The sequence below is a fragment of the Zerene cesonia genome, chromosome 13 (genome assembly GCF_012273895.1).
Source record: "Zerene cesonia ecotype Mississippi chromosome 13, Zerene_cesonia_1.1, whole genome shotgun sequence".
In the NCBI taxonomy this organism is placed as follows: domain Eukaryota; kingdom Metazoa; phylum Arthropoda; class Insecta; order Lepidoptera; family Pieridae; genus Zerene; species Zerene cesonia.
In genome coordinates this window covers 629,106-649,566 of record NC_052114.1, presented here as the reverse complement: position 1 = coordinate 649,566, position 20,461 = coordinate 629,106, and the positions used below count along the sequence as shown (strand labels likewise).

The following is a 20,461-nucleotide window of genomic DNA, read 5'->3' as shown; positions in this document are numbered from 1 at the left end:
TGGTATTCATATTCTTAGTTGTCTACTCCCCTTTTTTTTTTGCTCACCCATCTCCTTTAAATATCTCTCCTGACGTACGCACATATGGTAGTCCGGAATAGACACGTAGCGATAAGGCCGCCATTAGTACATATTTACATTTTATTCTAGTTCTTTCTATAATTCTCCATCGACTGTGTCTGCTGTAGACTATTTAAGTATAGTTAAAATTTACCCAATTGAGGTACGCGCTTCATTCTCGATTCTATCTTAATTATAATGTATTTAGTTTTTATAAAGAAAGAAAGAAAAATCGTTTAGTGCACCTTAAAATACATACTTATTAAAAACACCGACATTAGTAAATATATCAAAGAATGAATGAACAAATAAATGTACAATTAAAAATAAATAAAAATTATAATGAGTAATGTAAACAGACGTATTCTGATAGTGACAGAAATTAATTTCAAAAGTCTGTCTCAGTAACAATAATAAAGATCAACATCTATAAAGATATATGAAATAAATAATACAAATATAATAAGACTTTATTGCTATTTACCTTTTACAACAATTTTTTTTAACAATAAATATATCTAATTAAATTTTAAGATTAGTGTTCTGAATATCGAATTCGTAATAATAATAGGCCCATATCCTTTTCCTTCCCTTCCCAGTCCTTTCCTTTATTCCTCTCGCCAATCCTTTCTTAATCTCTTCCTAAATAGTCGGCAATCCATTTGTAGAGGCGAAAAGTCTGCAATGGACCTATAATGCCTCTATAAAATTTCATGGGCGGTGGTAGCGCTTACCATCAGGCGACCCACCAGCTCCATTGCCGACTGTGACATAAAAAAAAGAAAGAATATCAACAGGTGTTATGCGGCTTTAGTCAACATTTGTCCTTCGACGAAGGCTTCCTCTAAAGACTTCCATCTGTCTCTATCTCTCGCTGTTCGTATCCACTCTGACATCACTTCATCAATTATAAAGATATAAATATAACGGATACTACATATTATGCCGAAACGTAGAATTTATGTCAATGTGGACAACTTTAATATATGGATAAACTTAAAGTTTGCGAAGTTATAGGGAGTATCTCTGGATCTACTTAACTGATTAAAAACAACTTTAACCAATAGAAAGCCACATTATTTGAGTGTTGTAGGCTAAAATTTATCTTGTATATAACCCGGTATAAATCGAGTGGACCCGGGACGAGCGGCTAGTTTAATAAAATGAGTCATAAAATGCTATTGAATTTTACTTATTCATATGAATATGCAAAATTCATCATTATATTCATATAATTATTATCACGCGTTATCTATAATCGATATATTATCGATACAAAATTTCATAATATTTATATTTATGATATAACATTTTTTCAAACGACTTCAAATAAAGGAGTAGTTTTTTCAATTCGACTGCGTTTTTGTTTGTTACTTCCAGAACTTTCGACTCATTGAAGCGATTTTGATGATTATTTTCTTTTTCATTTTAAAGCTTCCCGTTTTATCTTCTTCTTCTTTGTCGTATCACTCTTGACAGAGCGGTCGTGGTCATCATGAGGTATCAGGGGCAGATGCAACTCGCTTCACAATGTTCCGCCATCTTTCCCTGTTCCCCGTCATCCGGCTGCATTCGTTCAGCGCACCGCCGTTTTATATTTCTGCTCCCTTGATGAGATTTGAGATGATCGCATCGTGAAATAACCTCTGGGCCAAGTGTGATCCCGCCTCGTAACAATTATTTTATATTTTTTGAAAATTTTCATTTGAGCTTACCACCCTATAACCTACTACCTATTAAGGTTTCAAAATAGTGCACTTAACCTCTCAATCATAGTAATCCAACTGTCAAACCAGTCAGTAACTGTCAGCACTTATAGGTTAAGAGGGTTAACAATAAGCACTACCTCTACCTCAGACAATGACTATAATACTGACTCTCCGAAAACAGCAATTACTCAGCAATCACATCAAATTTTTTAATTCTGTAAACGACATTAGATTTATTGTTATACGACCTTTTTTCAGTTAAAACAAATAACGATTAAAAAAGTTTTTTTTTTATTATCATCTTATTTTATATTTATATTTTATATTTTAGTATCTTAATTTGACAAAATTCAAAGACAATTTTAAGAAAAATATAAACTTCAAACGAAATTTGAAGATCAAATTCCTATGCTATCGTAATATTATGTAAACAGTTTGACGAAAGCACTTGAGACATTTATAATAACATAGTAGTCCGATACGCCGCTTTATGACGCGTCCCGGATAACATAATACAATAATAAGACGCGGCAAAACGTCATAACAACTAGGGATGTCCCTGCACTTTTAAAACATTTATCGATATATTTTTTTGTAAGAAAGAAAGAAAGAAAGAACAATTAATTTTAACACACGCAAATAGTAACAATACATAAAAACAAAAAATAAAGAAATGAAGAAAAAAAACAGATAATTATAATGAGAGAGTAAAAAAATAAATAAATTACGTGTGATTGCGTGCGCCAAAAAAGGATGCCACTCAGTATATTTGAGGAAGAACACCTCGATACTGATTTTCAGTGACACCCTTCCGATATCTGGATTGCCAGCCACTTCACACCTTTTGTAGTAAATTTATTAGTCGAATAAGAGTAGAGTACGCATAAGCATAAAGCGCGCATCACAAATATGAACTGAATGGTCAGTTAGACAGATGCACTTCTGTTTCTTGAGATACTCAATCAATGAGAAACAATATGCTTCACATTATGTCATGATTAGCAAAGTGAAAGTGAACAATAACATTTCTTATCATCGGTAAAATGTGGTATTTAATTGTTTCTGAAAGAATTTCTGAAGGAATTTTGAAAGAGAGATGCAAGAGACGCGGTCACTGACCCTTTTTTTCTTAATTGTAAATAGATAGTATAGTACTTTAGGCATTATGGGATATTTTTGCATAATTATGTTACCTCCTAACTATTTACTGGGTGAATCGATTTTTAACATCCTTTTTGTATTTGAAAGCTGGTGCCTGCCAATTAGTCCCACATAAATTTGGTTCTAGTTCTAACAGTTCGAAGGTGGTTTATTTTTTTGCTAAAAAAAACCGTTAACCCATCAAAAACATAAAATTACATTTTTCGGCAACCTCCATTACATTTAATACTTGCTGTGGTACAAAAATTTGTAGCTATAAGTATAAAGAACCTAATACATAAATGTAATATTATGGAATACGCAATTTTTAAATTAGATAACCCTTTTTTAAGGAACAATGGCAATTTCATCACTATAAACTTTATGAGATTAAGCTGGATACTTTTTCGTTTCAATAAAATGTTTTAAAATGCGTTTTTATTCTACAAGTGGGCGGCTGAGCTAGTGGTTCGCCTTATCGTAAAATTTTGCACAGGTAGTGCCTGAGTGTATGCGCTCCCCACCCACCGTACGAAACACAACAAGATGCTACTGTTTCAGGCCAGTCGTGGGGGTGTGGTACTTCTCTGGTGCGAATTGGTACAACTCGTACCGAAGCGTGGTGTGACTCCCAAATTCTTTGTTATAATTTTTATTAATGAAGAACAATACATACATTACGCAAATGTCATAATTCCAACTATCGATATTTTCCTCATGCACGTCACTATCAAAGCCACAGATAAGTATCTAGAACAAATCAGTACGATAAACGCGTAAAAAACTGACAACCGCGCTCTGTAGCGTGTCGTTGTAATCCATTTTTTTTTAATTTGTTATATTTGATACATTGTGTCCGCGACTTCGCGTCAACTTTTAACAAGAACAAACTGGAGGCTTTCATTAAAATTAGGTTAAAGTGTAGATATAACAGCTTTCTTCCCGAATTTGCGAGGATATGTTATAATGTTCCATATCTCGATTATTATAAGATAACAGAAAATGCCCATCAGACTGAGCAACATTGCTAAGATATCATTCTATTTATATAATAGTCAAATCTTGGATTTTTATAAGAAAATGCTCTGCAGACTGAATTACTTTTGATAAGATCTCATTCATATATATGTAATTGTGTAACTGGGTTCTTAGAGTTTCATATTACGTGTTTCAAATCTTCAAATTTATACTATCAGCAGAAAACCCTCATCACGAAAACAATTTTTGCTATGGCACGATATTTATACCTCTAATAGTTTAGGTGGTTGCGGTTCTGCATCAGGTGTTCCAGTTTCCGAAATAAATTATAGTCTATATATTGCCCATACTTAACCTATATACAACAAAAAGAAAATTATTCAAATCCGTTCAGTAGTTCCGTAGATTGCACGAGAGCGTGCACAAACGAACAGACAAAAGTAGTTTTTTTGGATTCATGCTCTATTGCTGTTTTGAAGCCCCCTCTAATTATTATCTTCAATGTAGAGACACAGATTTTTTATTGTTTTATTATATGTATTTATTGTTTCTTAAAATAACTTACTAGCTACGCCCCGCGGTTGCACTTATACTTTCTGTAACCAATATTATATGATAGTTGTTCAATTTTTAAGGAATAGCGAATAAAAATACAATCTCACTCAATATTTTATTTTATTTTCAAAAACAACACAATAAATAACTCACGTCTCACGTTCTTACCAACATTTTACTGTAATTTAGTATTATCGTACTTGTAAGGTACCACATACTAATTGGGGACGCACAAAAAATAATTTCTTGGTCTGGCAGGAATCGAAGGCTGATCACCTACTTGTCCGTAAAGAAAATCGTTCAGTGAAACAGGTGTACATCATCTGTCCCATACCCCACTAGGGACACGAGACTTCACACACACACACACACACACACGTACTAATTGAATAAAAAAAAATTACATACATACATGTTATCAACACAACCTCTTTGTAATTTCTAGCCTTCAGTTATGGGCCTCGACGGAACACATTGGGGTTTTATTCGGTAGGAATCCGACATAACCCACGGTCTCTTCCCCGGGGGCCGTGAGTATCTATGCAAGATTTCCCCTGTATAAAAAGTGATCATTTTATGTTCCTAATCGTAAACATGTTGGTTAAAATTAGGTCACATTCGCACTTATTACATTCAAACGTCCTACGGGTTACAATCTGATCTCTGTAAATATAAACGTTATTAGGATAGTTATTTCTACATCAACAAAAATCTAGTTGTTACTCAACAAACAACAAACAACTGTAAAATAAACGTTGTTATTAGAATGGTGCGATATTACGCAATATGTATTTTCTTCCACAAAAATCTTGTTGTTACAAAAGTAACAAGAAATAACTGTTAAGATAAACATCGTTATTAAAATGGTTAACTTTTACTCTCCGAGAGAGTGCATCTCCTCCCCCTTTTCATCCTTATGTCCGATACGCCAAGATTCTATGAAACAAACAACAAACCAAATCATTTTTGTCGGAGAACTTTTTTTTCGGTCGGTTGAAAAGAAAAAAATCAATAATCATCACAATATTAGGTCTCCTAACAAAAACATAATACATAAAACTAATTCTGTTAACAAAAATTACATGTAAGTAGGTATATATTATTGTTCAATATTATTGGATCATTGAAAAATATATGATTATATTATTTAAAAAGGTATGTTTATTCCAAAAACTTTATGTTTCATTAAAAAAAAAAAATCGCTGAACATTTCGCACTTAGATAATACAAAATAATAATTTTGAACAAAAAAACTCAACCGCCTGCGAAAATAATACCAAATAAAAATTATAACGGACTTTTTGGGGTCTACCATATGTAGTTATTACGATGTATTTCTTTCAACCAATTTGGGATTGATTCTATTTTTATCTAAATAGAATCATATAATTCTGTCTAATAAAAAACTACACTTACCGCAAATAAATCCGAAAATAACACAAAATCAAACTCGTTCACTGAACTGAAAAAGCCAAATTTGATAGATGAAATCATGTCAAACCGAGCATAGAGTATAAATGTTGGGCTAAGCGCATCTTCTTGGAAGTTCCGTTGAATTTTAATCGATTTATTTGCTAAGACACTTTGTGTTGATGCAATTTAAAATTCGTTTTCCAATAAAGAATAGATGTACTTAAAAATGACAATAGGTTATGGTCATAGTATAAAGGACATACTTAAATTAATTAAAGAAAGATAAAATATTTACTATTAACATAAAGAATTGTATGGATGAAATTTGTATGTAACGATTAAATAGATTGAGCCTCACCACACTAGGTTAAATACCTAGATTCAATGATGTTTTCTGCATGTTTCATAATATTAAGAACAAATAAATAAGTTACTTTTTTATTTGTTAAATCTTACACAAAATAATGATTTTAGTTTTTTATTTAAAAGACAAGGATGTACAAAGCCAAATGCCTTTTTATAATTCGATGTAAATGTGTATTTTTTATTGCAGCTGCTATGTCACTCACCCATGCAAAATGGCTGACTTCTTTTAAACGAATTTTAAAACTAGATTCAATAGAAACTGATATTACCCCTACGATATCATAAACTCACAGATTCCTGAACATTGCTTCTTAATAATTAGTATTCATGTCTGTATATATTTTTAGCTTTGAAAAATATTATTAACACAGGGTCACTCACGTGCAAATATATCTGCAGTAAGTATACGACTATTACATATTTTATTTGGAAAAAAACATTCGTAAATGCTTCCCTACACTTGTCAGCATATTTGTGCTAATGCGAGTGGTCGGCTGTAGAGTACGCCTCCCTGGGAATGATTGTGCAAAAAAACCTTATCTCTTGGAAAAAACCGGTTCTAGGAAGTTTATCAGTATTTTAAAAATAAGTATAGGTACATATGGAATCAAACGCGTAATATAATGAATTATCAAAATTGTTTACCTGTGTAAAGTTGGATATCCATAGAAAGCTAATAATGATTAAAGTTAAGGTTTAGGTAAGTTAATTAAATACTACATAACTATAATTTGTCAGTACATAGTATAGGACGTTTAGGCCCATCCCAATCTGTCCAGCCAGCAAAAGAAAGGTGTGTGCGCGATTCTCACACGATAGAAGTGAAACTTCAGTAAATCGACAAAATAATGAATAAAATAGTATGTAGATTTCTGTCTCATTCTTTGCCAGCTTCATTCTACACATTTTTGTATTTGTGTCTCTTACCTGTCGTTTCACAACGATTCTAAAGAAGTTTCACTTCAACAAGACCCCGAAACAAACTGACAGTCCCACAGATATACCGTCACCTTTTATGAATATTCCTTTAAATAATGTTAGTAGCTTAATTTTGCTTTATTATTTGTTACTTAGAGCTACAATTATGCTTTAACAATAGAATTCCTCCTAATATTAAAGATTAATAAAATATATATCTGTAACAATCTTTTCGAGTGAATAAGTAACAAACAAATATCCATCCATCCAGAAACATTTACAAACTTTTGCGTTCATAATATTAGCAGGATAAATTCATTAGAGAGTAAATATTTTTTTATTATAAGTGTATTTAAATTATCTTGAAATGGAAACCAAGGTTTACGCAAGATTTCACAATAACGCTGGAGGAGTGAACCTGAATTACGATAACATTAAATGTAAGATATGATTATCATTAGAGACACCAGTAGATAAACATATTTATTTATACATATATATGTGCCGCCCTTGCTTAAATCTTAAATCTCCAACAGCCAGAACGTCTCATACTGCAAATATGATAACATTCTTACTCGTATTCAGTGGACTTATAGTATGTATCGTTTATTTAATTGGAATATACAATGAATACTACTGGAAGAGAAGAAATGTGGCGTTCTATAAGAAGCATAAAGTGACAAGTGTGTTATGGGATTTTGTATTTAAAAAAAAGGCAGTATATCTAAATTTATGGGAAGTTTACAAAGAATATAGGAAGGAACCAGCTGTTGGTATTGGGACATTTATCACGCCATCGCTATACGTGATAGATCCCACTAACGTGCAACATGTGCTGTCAACTGACTTTAGCTCTTTCAACCATAGAGGACTGGATGTTCACAAAGATGATCTACTCGCTGACAATATTCTTTTCATGAATGGGAATCGGTGGAAACTGACCCGACAACATATGACACCGCTGTTCACGTCTACAAAACTTAAATCTATGTATTATATCATCGATAAAAGTGCTTTAGACTTCGTTCAACATTTGAACGAAAATAAACAACTGTTAAAAGGTGACACTTTTAATACATTGATGTCTTTTTGCTCTGCGGCAATCGGAGGAGCCGTGTTTGGTATAAGCACAGGATCCATTTTCGATTCACCGTTCCTTGATATGGCGCGAAATGCGTTTAAGGCAACCTTCTCTTCTAATTTAAGTTTTGCCGTATTAACTCTAAGCGGTAATTTGTCTAATTGGCTTGGATTAAAATTTTTCACACAGCATGAGAAGTTCTTTATTGGTGCAATAAAACAAATTTTGCGTGCACGGGAAAAAGAAAATGTCAAGAGACACGACTTCGCTGATTTGTGTGTAGCAATACAAAAAGCAGGGAAAATGGTAGACAAAGAGACTGGCTTGGAAATGACACCAACTGATGAACTTTTAGCTGCGCAAGCTTTCTTTTTCTTCGCCGCGGGCGTGGAACCGACAGCTACCGCTTTATTTGGTACGTTATATGAATTAGGGAAAGATCCAGAATATTTAGAAAAAGTACATAAAGAAATCGACGAAGCATTCGAAAAGAATGATAAAATGAACTTCGATATCATTATGGGCATGAAACATCTTGATATGGCGTTTAGTGAAGCTATGCGATTACATCCACCCATCGGATTTTTGACCAGACAATGTATAAGGGATAGCGTTCTCCCAGTAGGCAATATCAAAGTTGATAAAGGTTCTAAGATATTTACACCAATATATGAAATACATCACGACCCAAAATATTATCCAGAGCCCGAAAAGTTCATTCCTGAAAGGTTTGCTCCGGAAAATAAACATAAAATCGCTGATATCACTTACATGCCTTTCGGAAAAGGCAATAGAATTTGTGTAGGTCTTAGGTACGCCTCACTTCAATCTAAAGCTGGATTAGTGCATTTACTGCGTAACTTTACTGTACGAAGCATCATCCACGAAGGTGGACCGAAATACAAAGCCCAGGCAGTACAAGTGAGACCTTATAATGTTGATGTTGAGTTTATACCAAGAAATGTTGCTTAAAAATTAACATAAATATGACAGGATACGCCGTTATAAAAGAGTACTTGTTTTTTAAATTACAACTTTCTAAATAATGTTCACAGTGCAAATAAGGTTTGAGTGGTTAAATAAAAAATCTATGCATATTTGTATTTTAAGCATATTGATATTTTTTTTATAATTTTTATTTTTTTAATAAACTAATTAAAACCAGTTTCCAGTGCTTTAAAATAACAAATCTTCATCATTAGCTAATATTTGATCCTGTGGGACACAGGCCTCCCTTGAGGATTGAAACATATCATTATATTACTAATATTAACCCTATGACTTTTGTTATTATAATGTTTGGAAATGAAATAAAATTGTACCTTTATACGCATTTTTTATTTAAAATTCGATAAACTTATTACAAAATGTATTATTACAATAATCTAAATAAATAATCAATTTGTAAGCGCCATTATTATAAATACTGATCAATCGGCGCGAAGTTGACGCTTGCAACATTTAGTTGCTTAGCTTGAAACACAGATGGCGCTCGTCTATTGAAATAGTTTGCTACATCTCCACTCACGCTGCCGTATGGAATCCCACCTGAAATATTTCAGTATATTATTACTCAAATTCATTTCTAAATTTAATTTAAATACAGTATTTTTATTACAAAAGATATAAGGACTTTAAACAAATAATTTATTACTTTATAAATTAAGCACTGCACCATTTTAGCGAACATTAAAATAAAGTATGCAATTTAACGATGACTATTTTTGATTTAAACAAATTGGAAATATAATATAAATGAAGGGTTTACAACTATATTTGATTGCGCCAGAAGGAGCTAGTGAGTGATAATGGCTACTTTATACAAGGGCTTATAACATCTCACTTCTATTGGAATTTACATTGATCATTTGCGCGAAACCGCAGCTTACAGTTACACCACTACGTGATACTACGCAAGCAAAATCACTCTCTCTGTCCCTATATCCCTATGTATGCTTAAATCTTCAAGCCTACGCCTTTAATGAATAAAGGTATTGAAGAATAATGTATTGTAACATTTATAAAATAACTCCGAATTTAACGCGTGCATAAACGTAAAGTAAAATTATAATATAACCTCTTAGTTCCAAAAATTACTTCTGCAACGCTGTTTACATATTTCCCTCATCTAAGCCTCACTACATTTATAATACAATTGTTTTATTGTTTGCAAACCTCTTTTTTATCTAAACTGGTATGCACTCACCGTAAGATAAGCCAGGTGCAGGTAGGGGGTAAGATCCTGCACTATCAGGGGTCGGGAGCGCCAGAACGACACACGCCACGCACAGGAGTAAAGTTAACTGAAATTTTGTGAGAAAAAATTTATATACTTTAAAAAAAACACTTTCCTCGTGATTATTATACTATTACCAATGACTCTTGATAAACGTGCAACGCTTTAAATTGACCATACTAAATTAATATTCGAATTAAATCAAAATTAGGTCTAAAGGAGTTAGTTAAATATTCAGGCTGAGCCAATAAAAGCGTGTTGGTATAAAGATTTGTTGCGTTATTTTCTTACTTTTATGCATTATATTAAATGGTTGGTTACGATTCATATTGTTTATCTTATACCTTTAAACGAGCAATTCTTGTATATATATGTATATAATTGGAATCTCGGAATCGGCTCCAACGATTCTCATGAAATTTAGTATATAGGCGGTTTCGGGGGCGATAAATCGATCTAGCTAGGAATTTTTTTTAGAAAATGTCATATTTGTGTTTTATTCGTGTTTTTTTTTTCCTGACATCTATTGGTGAATAATAATACTATTTTGCTTCGTAGATAGCTTGACAACTGAAATAACACATAGGCACTTTTTATACCGATATTCCTACGGGATACGGACTTACGCGGTTTCAACCGCGGGTCACAGCTAGTCTAGACATTAAATGAGAGCAGTATCTAGTCTGAGTACATCACAAAAGTACATAAATTTCTTCTGTATAATATTAGTTCAGTTTATTTGATATTATATTAACTAACGTGTTTTGGGTAGCACGATGCCCTTTTCCTGGTCTAGAGAGCACAAAAGAGAACTTAATTTGTTTTGCATAATTATTTTATTATTTTTCTTTATTTGTATCATCGAATATACTATTATGCGGAGAGTTTTACACAACTTTTTTCATCCCTCTTTCTAGGGGCTGTGGGAAGATTTCCAAAAAGTAATGATGTAGGTGCTTTTTATTGGTAAACTTGAAAACTGCGAAAAGTACTTTAAAAAAATACCATACCCTTTTTTAAGGGGTTGGGTAAGACTTCAAAGAAAATGATGCACGATTTTTGTTAGTGTCATATAGTCCGCAAACGAATTTATAGCTTACTACCTTGAAATTAGCGCCATTAAGGAAGTGGGGGATAGATAAAAGATAAAATGTCCTGTCCCTACGTTAATTCATCCCTCCATTTATTTTCGCATTCATAATATTTATTAGTAAGAGTATACATTTTAGCGAAGCAATCTGGAGTAAGTAACACATTATTTTTTTATTATTATTTTCAGGAAGTATAAGAACGATAAGACCTGTTTTTTTGCAGTTTAATAGTGACTTTGACTTTCAAATTTCGGAAGTAAATCGAATATCAAGGTTAATTTTTAAGACCTTGAAAATATCATGTACTCGGCTTATGATAAATATCTATATCCGATTATAAAACTAAATATACTTAAGTAGTTCTATAGTTTTACCATATAAACACACATTCACTTCGCAAATTTGTACATTGTATTTGAAGTGTATGTGATATAAATGCTTAAAAAAAAAATTAACCGCCTTCAAATTATCAGAACCATACCAAATTGAGAGTGGGTATCTATGCAAGATTTCCTCACTTAAAAAAAAAGTCTTATTATTTTGTTATTTACGGATATCGGACTATGTAGGGTGTTCCTTACGTTGAGCCGTAATACAAGTATCATTTTTCTATTTTTTTATGCTAAAACGGGCAACCTGGCTTCTGCTTCGCCTGATAGTAAGCGATCACCACCACCCATGAACATTTGCAATGGTAGGGTATCTAATGTTAGGGTAAATGCGTTGACAGGATAAGAATAGGACTGACAGCCGTGATGTAGTTATTGATTATTAGAAAACTGGATAGGTGCAAAAAAAGATACAAGCCTCCAGCCATATGGAAAATATTCTATTTTATAATATCGAATAAGTAAGAGTAGAATAAGAGAAGAAACAGCGACAATATTTTTTTCTGGCGTCTCAGATGAGCGCGGGAGAGCGAAAAGCATTCTGAATTAATTTTCATAAACCCGCCGTGTAAATGAGAGCTAGAGGCTACAGCTAAAATAATTTGGCAGTAAGCCCTAAATAGTAACACTTATATGTTCATGCCTTTCCTACTGATTCGGTGAAGTTGTGATACAAACACTGACACTGAGTATCTATATATGGATGAAGATGTTTCAACTTCCATACAACATTACATCGCTGGTATAACATAGATCATCTTGAATGCTAATCTTGTTCCCAAATCCCAATAAACCGTATAAGCGAGTAATTTGTTCTCGATATAGTGTTCATCATTTAGTTACATATTTAGGCATATAAAGCGAGATATGTCGATTCCAATAAGAGTTTTTCAAATTTCCTAATCTGGAATTCGGCGCGAATACTTCTTTGGTACACCAGTGTTCTGGTTTCTTTCTGGCGAAAATTATTAAAGCAATCTTTTGTTTGCAAGTAAAATAATTGATGGATTTTTATGATATTGTGTTATAAAACATAATTAAAGATAACGAACAAAACACCCGCAATCAAGAGCAGTAAGTACGTACTCTTTGTAAGTACCCTTACTCAGCTCAATAAAGAAGATTAATTTTGAGTTTTTTTTTATCTAATATATAAAATTCTCGTGTCACAGTTTTCGTTGCCATACTCCTCCGAAACGGCTTGACCAATTTTGATGAATGTATGAGAATCGGCCAACATCTATTTTTCATCCCCCTAAATTATAAGAGTAAGGCAGAACCGAGTTTGGCATGATACTAATTTACTTTTTTAATGATACCAATTTAAAATTCAATTACAAACAATTGCAATTTATTACAGTTCCACTTTGATTTGACGAATAAATTCCAAGCTTCTGATTCCAAACTCAGGCTATACCTATAATACTATTGCTAATCCTTCCCAAAAACACACAGGAAATATTACACAATGAATAAAACTTTAATATTCACCAATCCGCTCCATTATTCTAATATCGCAGATAAAAAACGGCTTATCAATGACATAATATCATCATCGTAAAATCAAACATTATGTACAATAGATAACAACGAACAGCACTAACACCTGAAATTAATAATTTATCTCTAATCTAGGATAATCAATCTACGATTGTTCGTCTAATGCGCGGCAATACAAAAAAATATTCTCTAGTTATTCACAAACTTTTGTACGACAATAGATTTCTAGAACAATCTATGGTTAGTTTTGGATCAGGATTGAAATGTTAAGATCGCAAAGGAACAGCACTAACCTGCCGAATGGTTGACATTGCGAGCACTACGCTGCGCCCGTTTGAACGTTCACTGTTATATCGAGATGCGACCGCCAAAGCTGTGGGCCATTCTACAATTAAATGAATAAATAATTAATTATTCGTTGTATTGATTTATGCGTAATCTCGTGTGGCTGTTGTGTAACTATTACGATATTCATAGTCAAAAAGAGATTCTATAGTAATACTTATTATTTTGATTATTATTACATTTTAAACAATAATTTATAAATTTTAGTATATCTGAGCTGGAATGTTACTTTTTATATTGATAATTTATTATATTTTTTATCATTCACTGGCAAATGTGTTCTATAAAGAATAAATAAATAAATTAAAATATTTAAAGTATACACAACAGTCAAAGAATCCTGAGCTTAAGCCTGAAAAGAGTTCTTAAACACTATTGAATATTTAGTCATTACTAGATTTCCACACGTGCTTTCGCCCTCGCATTTAAAGTTCCCATTTTACGGAATTTCCGAGACAAAATTTTCTGATACAAATCTAACATCATTAGTATGCGACACCCAATAGTTATATAAACGATAGTTTGCGTCTCAAATAAACAATTTTATTTGTTTAATAAATTTCAATTGCCACTTTCACTTAGCTCCGGGCGTGCGTAATTAATTTACTTATACAAACCATTAAAAATGTTGTAAAACGCATAGCAATGAGAGCTGTTTTCTATTTTTACATTGTAATCGCCTTAGCATATTATCCCATAAAAAAAAGAAATCTAATTAAGAACATACACATACAGTTTGTAACATAATTCTCAAACTTTTATTTATAATGTAAATTAATCGTACATGTATAATGTACATTATCTTATCACGTATAAAATGGGAGATAATATTTACTTAATTTTATCTCCTCTTAAGAAGATTATTATAGTTTAAGTAATTAAAAATAAAACACTCAAAATACAGTTTCATTGTATAACTAACAAAATATATATAACATACAACCTTGTCGATATGAGCCAATATAGTAGTATAATAAATACGAATATTCTGTTGTACCAGAATCACCCAGCTGCACATATGAAGGTATATTTATCATATCTAAGGCTAACTACGGGCCTTGACAGCTAAATACCGATAAAGTTTAAGCTGTACTAGTTATATTGAAGCTTATGCCAAGCAAATTATATAGTATTATGTGTATAATAAAACGCTTCCTATGCTCATACAAGTTTATTTTTTGACACGCTGTTATAAGCTTTACGTGTATGTTTTTATGTAACATACTCCTTGAGACTCGATTTTCACTCGTGTACAATAATTTTTGCTTAACATAATATCCTGTATGCATTAGGAAATTATTTAAACCTGGCTATTCTATCCAGAAGAAGCAGTGGTGGCAGGCATATGGGCTGATGATGATGATGATATTGATTCTATCCACGATTTTAGAAGGAAATTATTTTCCTTTCGCATACCTAGTCTGTGTAAGAGAGGGAGTTTTTTTTGTTGTTTTTTTGCTATATGTTTCTAAGCCTAGTCCTAGCGTAGGTTATAATACTACTAACCTAGAGTAGGTTATAATCTTTATATGAAGGAAAATAAAAATTATAAGTCACGATTGCAATATTTATTTTCATATTTTTTCGAACTATGGTTGTTTTGTATGACAGAGCAAGTAAAGAAGCAGGAGGTTTACCGCCACCTCTTATAGCAGTCTAAGTATAATATTACTATGTCTTTTTGTACCGTGGCCCTTAAAGCAGGGCTATTGCAGAGTTAAATCATTTTTCTAGCCATTCTGCTCTGTGCCAACTGATGTCACCGTTAAAAACATTTCATTAATTTTTGTACATTAAGCTTCACCTTATCAGTTTTCAATTACACAGTTGAAAAACAATAAATAAATTAACATGATTCAATCATACAATCAGCTAAAAGGTAGAGTGCAATTTTAAATCTAGGAAAAAAAGGAATTAAAGCGTATTTTGTTTATAATCAATTTTTTGTTGATTCATGGCAATAAGATTACTCATGAACATATTGTATAGTCACCGATCCTTGATAAGAGTTCAAAATGAGTCGAAGCCAATTTTAAAGAAGTCGGTTACACACTGGTGAAGCTAATAAAAACCTTGAGGTGAATATTAACACGCTGACTGCGATACAGGGTCTGAAACACCCTGTCCGTGTCTTGCCTCTGGTGCGGCTAGGAAAAGCTTTATCTTCACTATCGTCCAGGAGTTACTTCCATCTAGCTCAGTGTAGTGTGTTGTATATAATATTAGACGCTGGTCCGGATATCAAGATTCCTGTTTCTTCCCATGGGAACATTTAATCACTTAAGTCAGCTCATACCCTGTCTGTATACCAAATTTCATCAAAATCCGTTCAGTAGTTTCAGTATGATTGACGGATAAGCATCCAAAGAAACAAACTTTCACATAATGTTAGTGTGATGACATGTGCTATTTATTCAGAGTTTTTTGATAAACCTTTTTTAATGCGGGGTTTCTTACGCCTTGTGCTGCATTGAATAAATAAAAATTTAACACAGTGCAAGGTTGGAGACACCTTGAATTCCCGCGCACCACGTAACACACCTTGGGCCAGCTTCACGCGGCTAGCATTAAGTAACACGTTCGAGTCTGCACACGCTACGAGGTTATAAGACTTCTGCATCAAGAAAAAATGCTTGTGTTAGGTGGTTCCGCTCTGCCATAACACACATGATTGTACATTGGAAGCAAAAACATTAAAAGCAAAAATACACAATATATCTAAATATGTTTGTGCATGTTCGTGCTTATATGTATATATGTTTAAACAATGTATTAAATTGATATACACTTTATCTTTTAGTAAAAAAATCTGCCTCTTTTATTTACATTTATATACAGGAGCAAATCTTTAAATTTGGCAAAGGTGCCACCGCTCTGTTTAGCCTATGTCTCACTCTCCTGCCTATCTCCAGACTTAAGAATCATACGATAAAAACGTTCGGCTGCAACGTGAAAAAAACATAAACAAGCAAACAAACACACTAACGTATTTAAAATGCATCAGTGTAGGCTCCTGAAAATATTTTCTAACAAACATATTAGGAATCTAGTTATATGTTATGATGGTTTAAAATAAACAATTTTATTACTATCCATACGATGACAACCCCTGCTGCTCAGTTGATAATTAATAGTCCAAAAAAACTGCAGGTTCTAGAAATAAACTGACTTCTTTCAGAACCAACAGTCTTAATCTGAAATATTAATAAGTACTGTTATTTTAATTTGAACTCATAGGTCATGGTCCGGATTTTGTAAATGGCTTCGAAATGTTTAACCAACTTCCACGGAACGAAGGCAATCAATTTTCACAGGCTCTTATTTCTTCTTGCCATGAAGTATCAAGCATTTAAAATTTATTACAAAATGACATTGGAAGTATTTTTTTTCCTTAAACCAATTTTTAAAATGTTTTTTCAAGTTGAATTAACACGTAATCTACTTAAAGAGATATTTTTTTATTTACATATCATAATAATTGCTATAACAGATTTTCGCCCGATGCGACAGAGACTTAAAAAACTTACATCTAGCTAAAATAATTATTTAAGAGTAACTTGAAATATATATAAAAAAATCTTGCAATGTCACTCCATAGACTATAAAAGATATATTTTTTATGACATAACGGGTAAATGAGCTGGTGTTTCGCTTGATTTACCATCACCACCGATCACCACCGCCCATGAACATTCGCAATAGTGTCTCTGTCAGCTTTTTTGGGCATGAGGAATAATGCCCGGATTGACTACTGTAAAGAAGGAATGGACTGGGAAGCGTGAGGAAAAGGAAACGGGCTTTCCTTTCCTACTCACCAAGCAAAACACAGGCCCAATTCGTGACGAAGCCTTTTCGACTTGAACATAAAAAAACAAATCTGTTTTATCAACACAATAATTTGATTATTTATTTAAATTTAATGATTTTTCGATTGAAACTTCACGGATTGTGCAAAACATTAGTGAATATTTATTTTAACTCAATAAAACAATATCTGTTTACAATAAACAATCTATTATTACGAGTCTGTTGAAAACTAATAGAAGTTTCGCCACGTAATAACTAGACAAAGATTGATATGAAGCGAACCGTGAAATTGAACACCTACCGATATTGTATCACTACTGTTACATCATCACATGTAATGAACAACTTAAATTTATCCATAGGCAAGTAGCCAAAAGAATATAAGAGATAGCAAAAGCCCCGTATCCTTTTCCATTCCCTTCCTGGACTCATCTTAATCCTTTAATCCCCTCGTTATTCCTTTCTCTATCTCATATCATTTAAAGAGCAATCCATGCGGCAATCCATTTGATTTGGCATCGTAAGATCTGCAAACGAACTTATGTTTGTATAAGTTTTTTTCTTCTACCCTTATACAAAATTGTAATTAATGTCCAAAGGGTCATAGTCGGTGTCATTAAAGGAATTTCCCATGGAAATGAAACCATATATGTCTAGACTACCAATATCCATAAAGATCATAGTATAAAATCACTCTTTTTCCACGTGAAAGAAAGATAAACAAACAAACACTATCATTTATGATTTTAGTAACGATAGGAGCCATAACAGGATATACCATGTGAATCTTCTGCTGTCACCACAGCGTATTGTGAGCTATTTTCGTTTATAAGCGTTATCATATCTTCGGTAACATAAATAATCTCAAAAGGATTAATTAAGGTTTTACAAACTTATCGTTATATCAACAAATTGCTCCAATATCGACAGCTCGCTATGCCCACCGTCGGTTTCGGGACCGCTGTTACGTCACTGTCATTTCTTCGAACCAAGTTATTGCCAAGTGTTACATAAAGAGACCAATGTTACCAACCATTGCAGCAAGTGGCTTCAAGAAATAGACCACCTTGAATTAGTGTTAATCGATTATCAGTGCAAGGTTTTGATAATTTTTAATTTAATCCAAATTAATATATTAAATTGTATGATAATAATGTTTTAGAAATTATTGATTTTAAAGTGTTATCATAATTATTGCTCAATTACGATAAACAGACGGCAGATGTTTTGACGTTGGCTGAATCAATGGAATTAGGGTGCGTTCTAATTCCATTGATAAAGGTTTTGAACGCACCCTAAATGATAAAAAAATTATATGGAGAAATGATAAAAAGGCGCGGGTCATTTCGTCCGGGTTACTTATAAAGTTCCAATGAATATGATACCCTTGACATGATAAGCCTTTAGTTTTAGACGACGTGTAACCAGTGTTGAAATATAATTCAGTAAATTATTTCAACAAAACAATATTGCTAGTTTAGTATTATTCACACGGCTTCGCACTGGTGCATGAGTAGATGATATATACATATAAACCTTCCTCTTGAATCACTCTATCTATTATAAAACCCCATCAAAGTCTGTCGTAGTTTAAACGATCTAAGCATACAGACACACAGACGGCAGAAAGCGACTTTGCTTTATACTATGTAGTGATATGACAATATTTTTCATTGTGCGTTTATCTTTCACAAGTCTTTTAACGTATCATTTTATGGGTTGCTTGGAAGAAATTACTATTAAGCTATACCTTTTGTATCAAATGTCCTGATTTTATCTATAATGAATAAATGGATATCGTTTTCCGTTACATATCAGAATATTCTATCTTATATTCACGTTAACTTCAAGTCCTATGTTAAAATCCCCTTCCTCGCGATATCTGTTTCATTACGGACGTGTTGTTTGTTCATTTCATATTTAAATTAAATTTTAAAGTGATTTATATTCTTACAAAATAATAGGCGACCATAACCTCGAAGAGTTTGTTTTAAAAAATTCACTTCAGTGAGTGAGTGAGTCAATCATCTACTCAATATTATTACAATTGTAACTCAAACTACCAGGATCACACGGCATCTAAGAGATCGAAGTAAGCCTGCCACAAAAAAATTGTTTAATAAACAATACACTGAGAACTAATTATTGCACGAATCTACAGTCAATACATTAAGTGTTGCGTTGTTCAAGTACCAGGAGAACATAAACGGGCTGTAGTGACTTACGGTAAAGAGCAAGACGTTCAATGAGAAGAGGATAACAACGTCGGTGAGTCATCTACTCATCCCTAGCTGTGTGTTGTATGCAATAGCTACGCTAATTGCAACCGTGCGCTACTGTAATACATTTCTATTTACTCGAGCGCATTCTATTGGTGTTCGCGATGTCAGTCCAGCGTTCTCCACAAGCTTGTTCTCAGTTAATTACTCCTAATGTTGCAACGCAATATAACTCTGACTCGGCCTTAAATCGACCACATCGTGATTCGGACGACAATTACTTTAATATTACCAAACGCCTAAAACGAACTGCCGAATCTCCTATGCCGTCCACTTTGTCGTTGGAGGACATTAAAAATATGTTCGCGGAATTAAAAGAACAGCAGGATCTCAAATTTGAATCATTAAACACAACCCTCACTACTATTATATCCCAAAACCAAGATATACAAAAATCTATTGAATGCATTACATGTCAACATGAAGACTTATTAGCAAGAGTATATGAATTAGAGAAGGAGAATAAAGACTATAAGACACAGTTAGCACGCCTGGAACTTAAACTAGATCAACTAGAGAAATCGTCCTGTTCCAGCACTGTTGAAATAAGAAACTTGCCTAAACAATCAAACGAAAATAAGGAATTTCTTTCCA

The 20,461-nt window shown here is 32.8% G+C and overlaps 2 protein-coding genes across 2 annotated transcripts; one reads left to right on the top strand and one right to left on the bottom strand.

Annotated features, from left to right (window-relative positions):
* The first annotated feature begins 7,698 nt into the window (after nt 1–7,698).
* LOC119831200 (cytochrome P450 6k1-like) lies at nt 7,699–9,192 on the top strand. Its single transcript, XM_038354489.1, has one exon. It carries the CDS (start codon nt 7,699–7,701, stop codon nt 9,190–9,192), a length of 1,494 nt encoding a protein of 497 aa, XP_038210417.1.
* Nucleotides 9,193–9,543: 351 nt separating this feature from the next.
* Nucleotides 9,544–13,859, bottom strand: LOC119831168. Its single transcript, XM_038354442.1, has 3 exons — nt 13,730–13,859; nt 10,427–10,523; nt 9,544–9,768 (listed from the first exon to the last, which is right to left on the bottom strand). The coding sequence occupies exons 1-3, from the start codon at nt 13,745–13,747 to the stop codon at nt 9,638–9,640; spliced, it is 246 nt and encodes an 81-aa protein (XP_038210370.1). The 5' UTR covers nt 13,748–13,859; the 3' UTR covers nt 9,544–9,637.
* Between the last annotated feature and the right edge of the window lie 6,602 nt (nt 13,860–20,461).

What these genes read in the sequence shown, in the direction of transcription:
- LOC119831168 (XM_038354442.1), bottom strand. An exon ending in TGCACCTGGCTTATCTTACG is followed by an intron (nt 9,769 to 10,426) that starts GTGAGTGCATAC and finishes GAAATATTTCAG; the next exon opens with GTGGGATTCCATACGGCAGC.
- LOC119831200 (XM_038354489.1), top strand. Translation starts at nt 7,699, where the DNA reads ATGATAACATTCTTACTCGTATTCAGTGGACTTATAGTATGTATCGTT.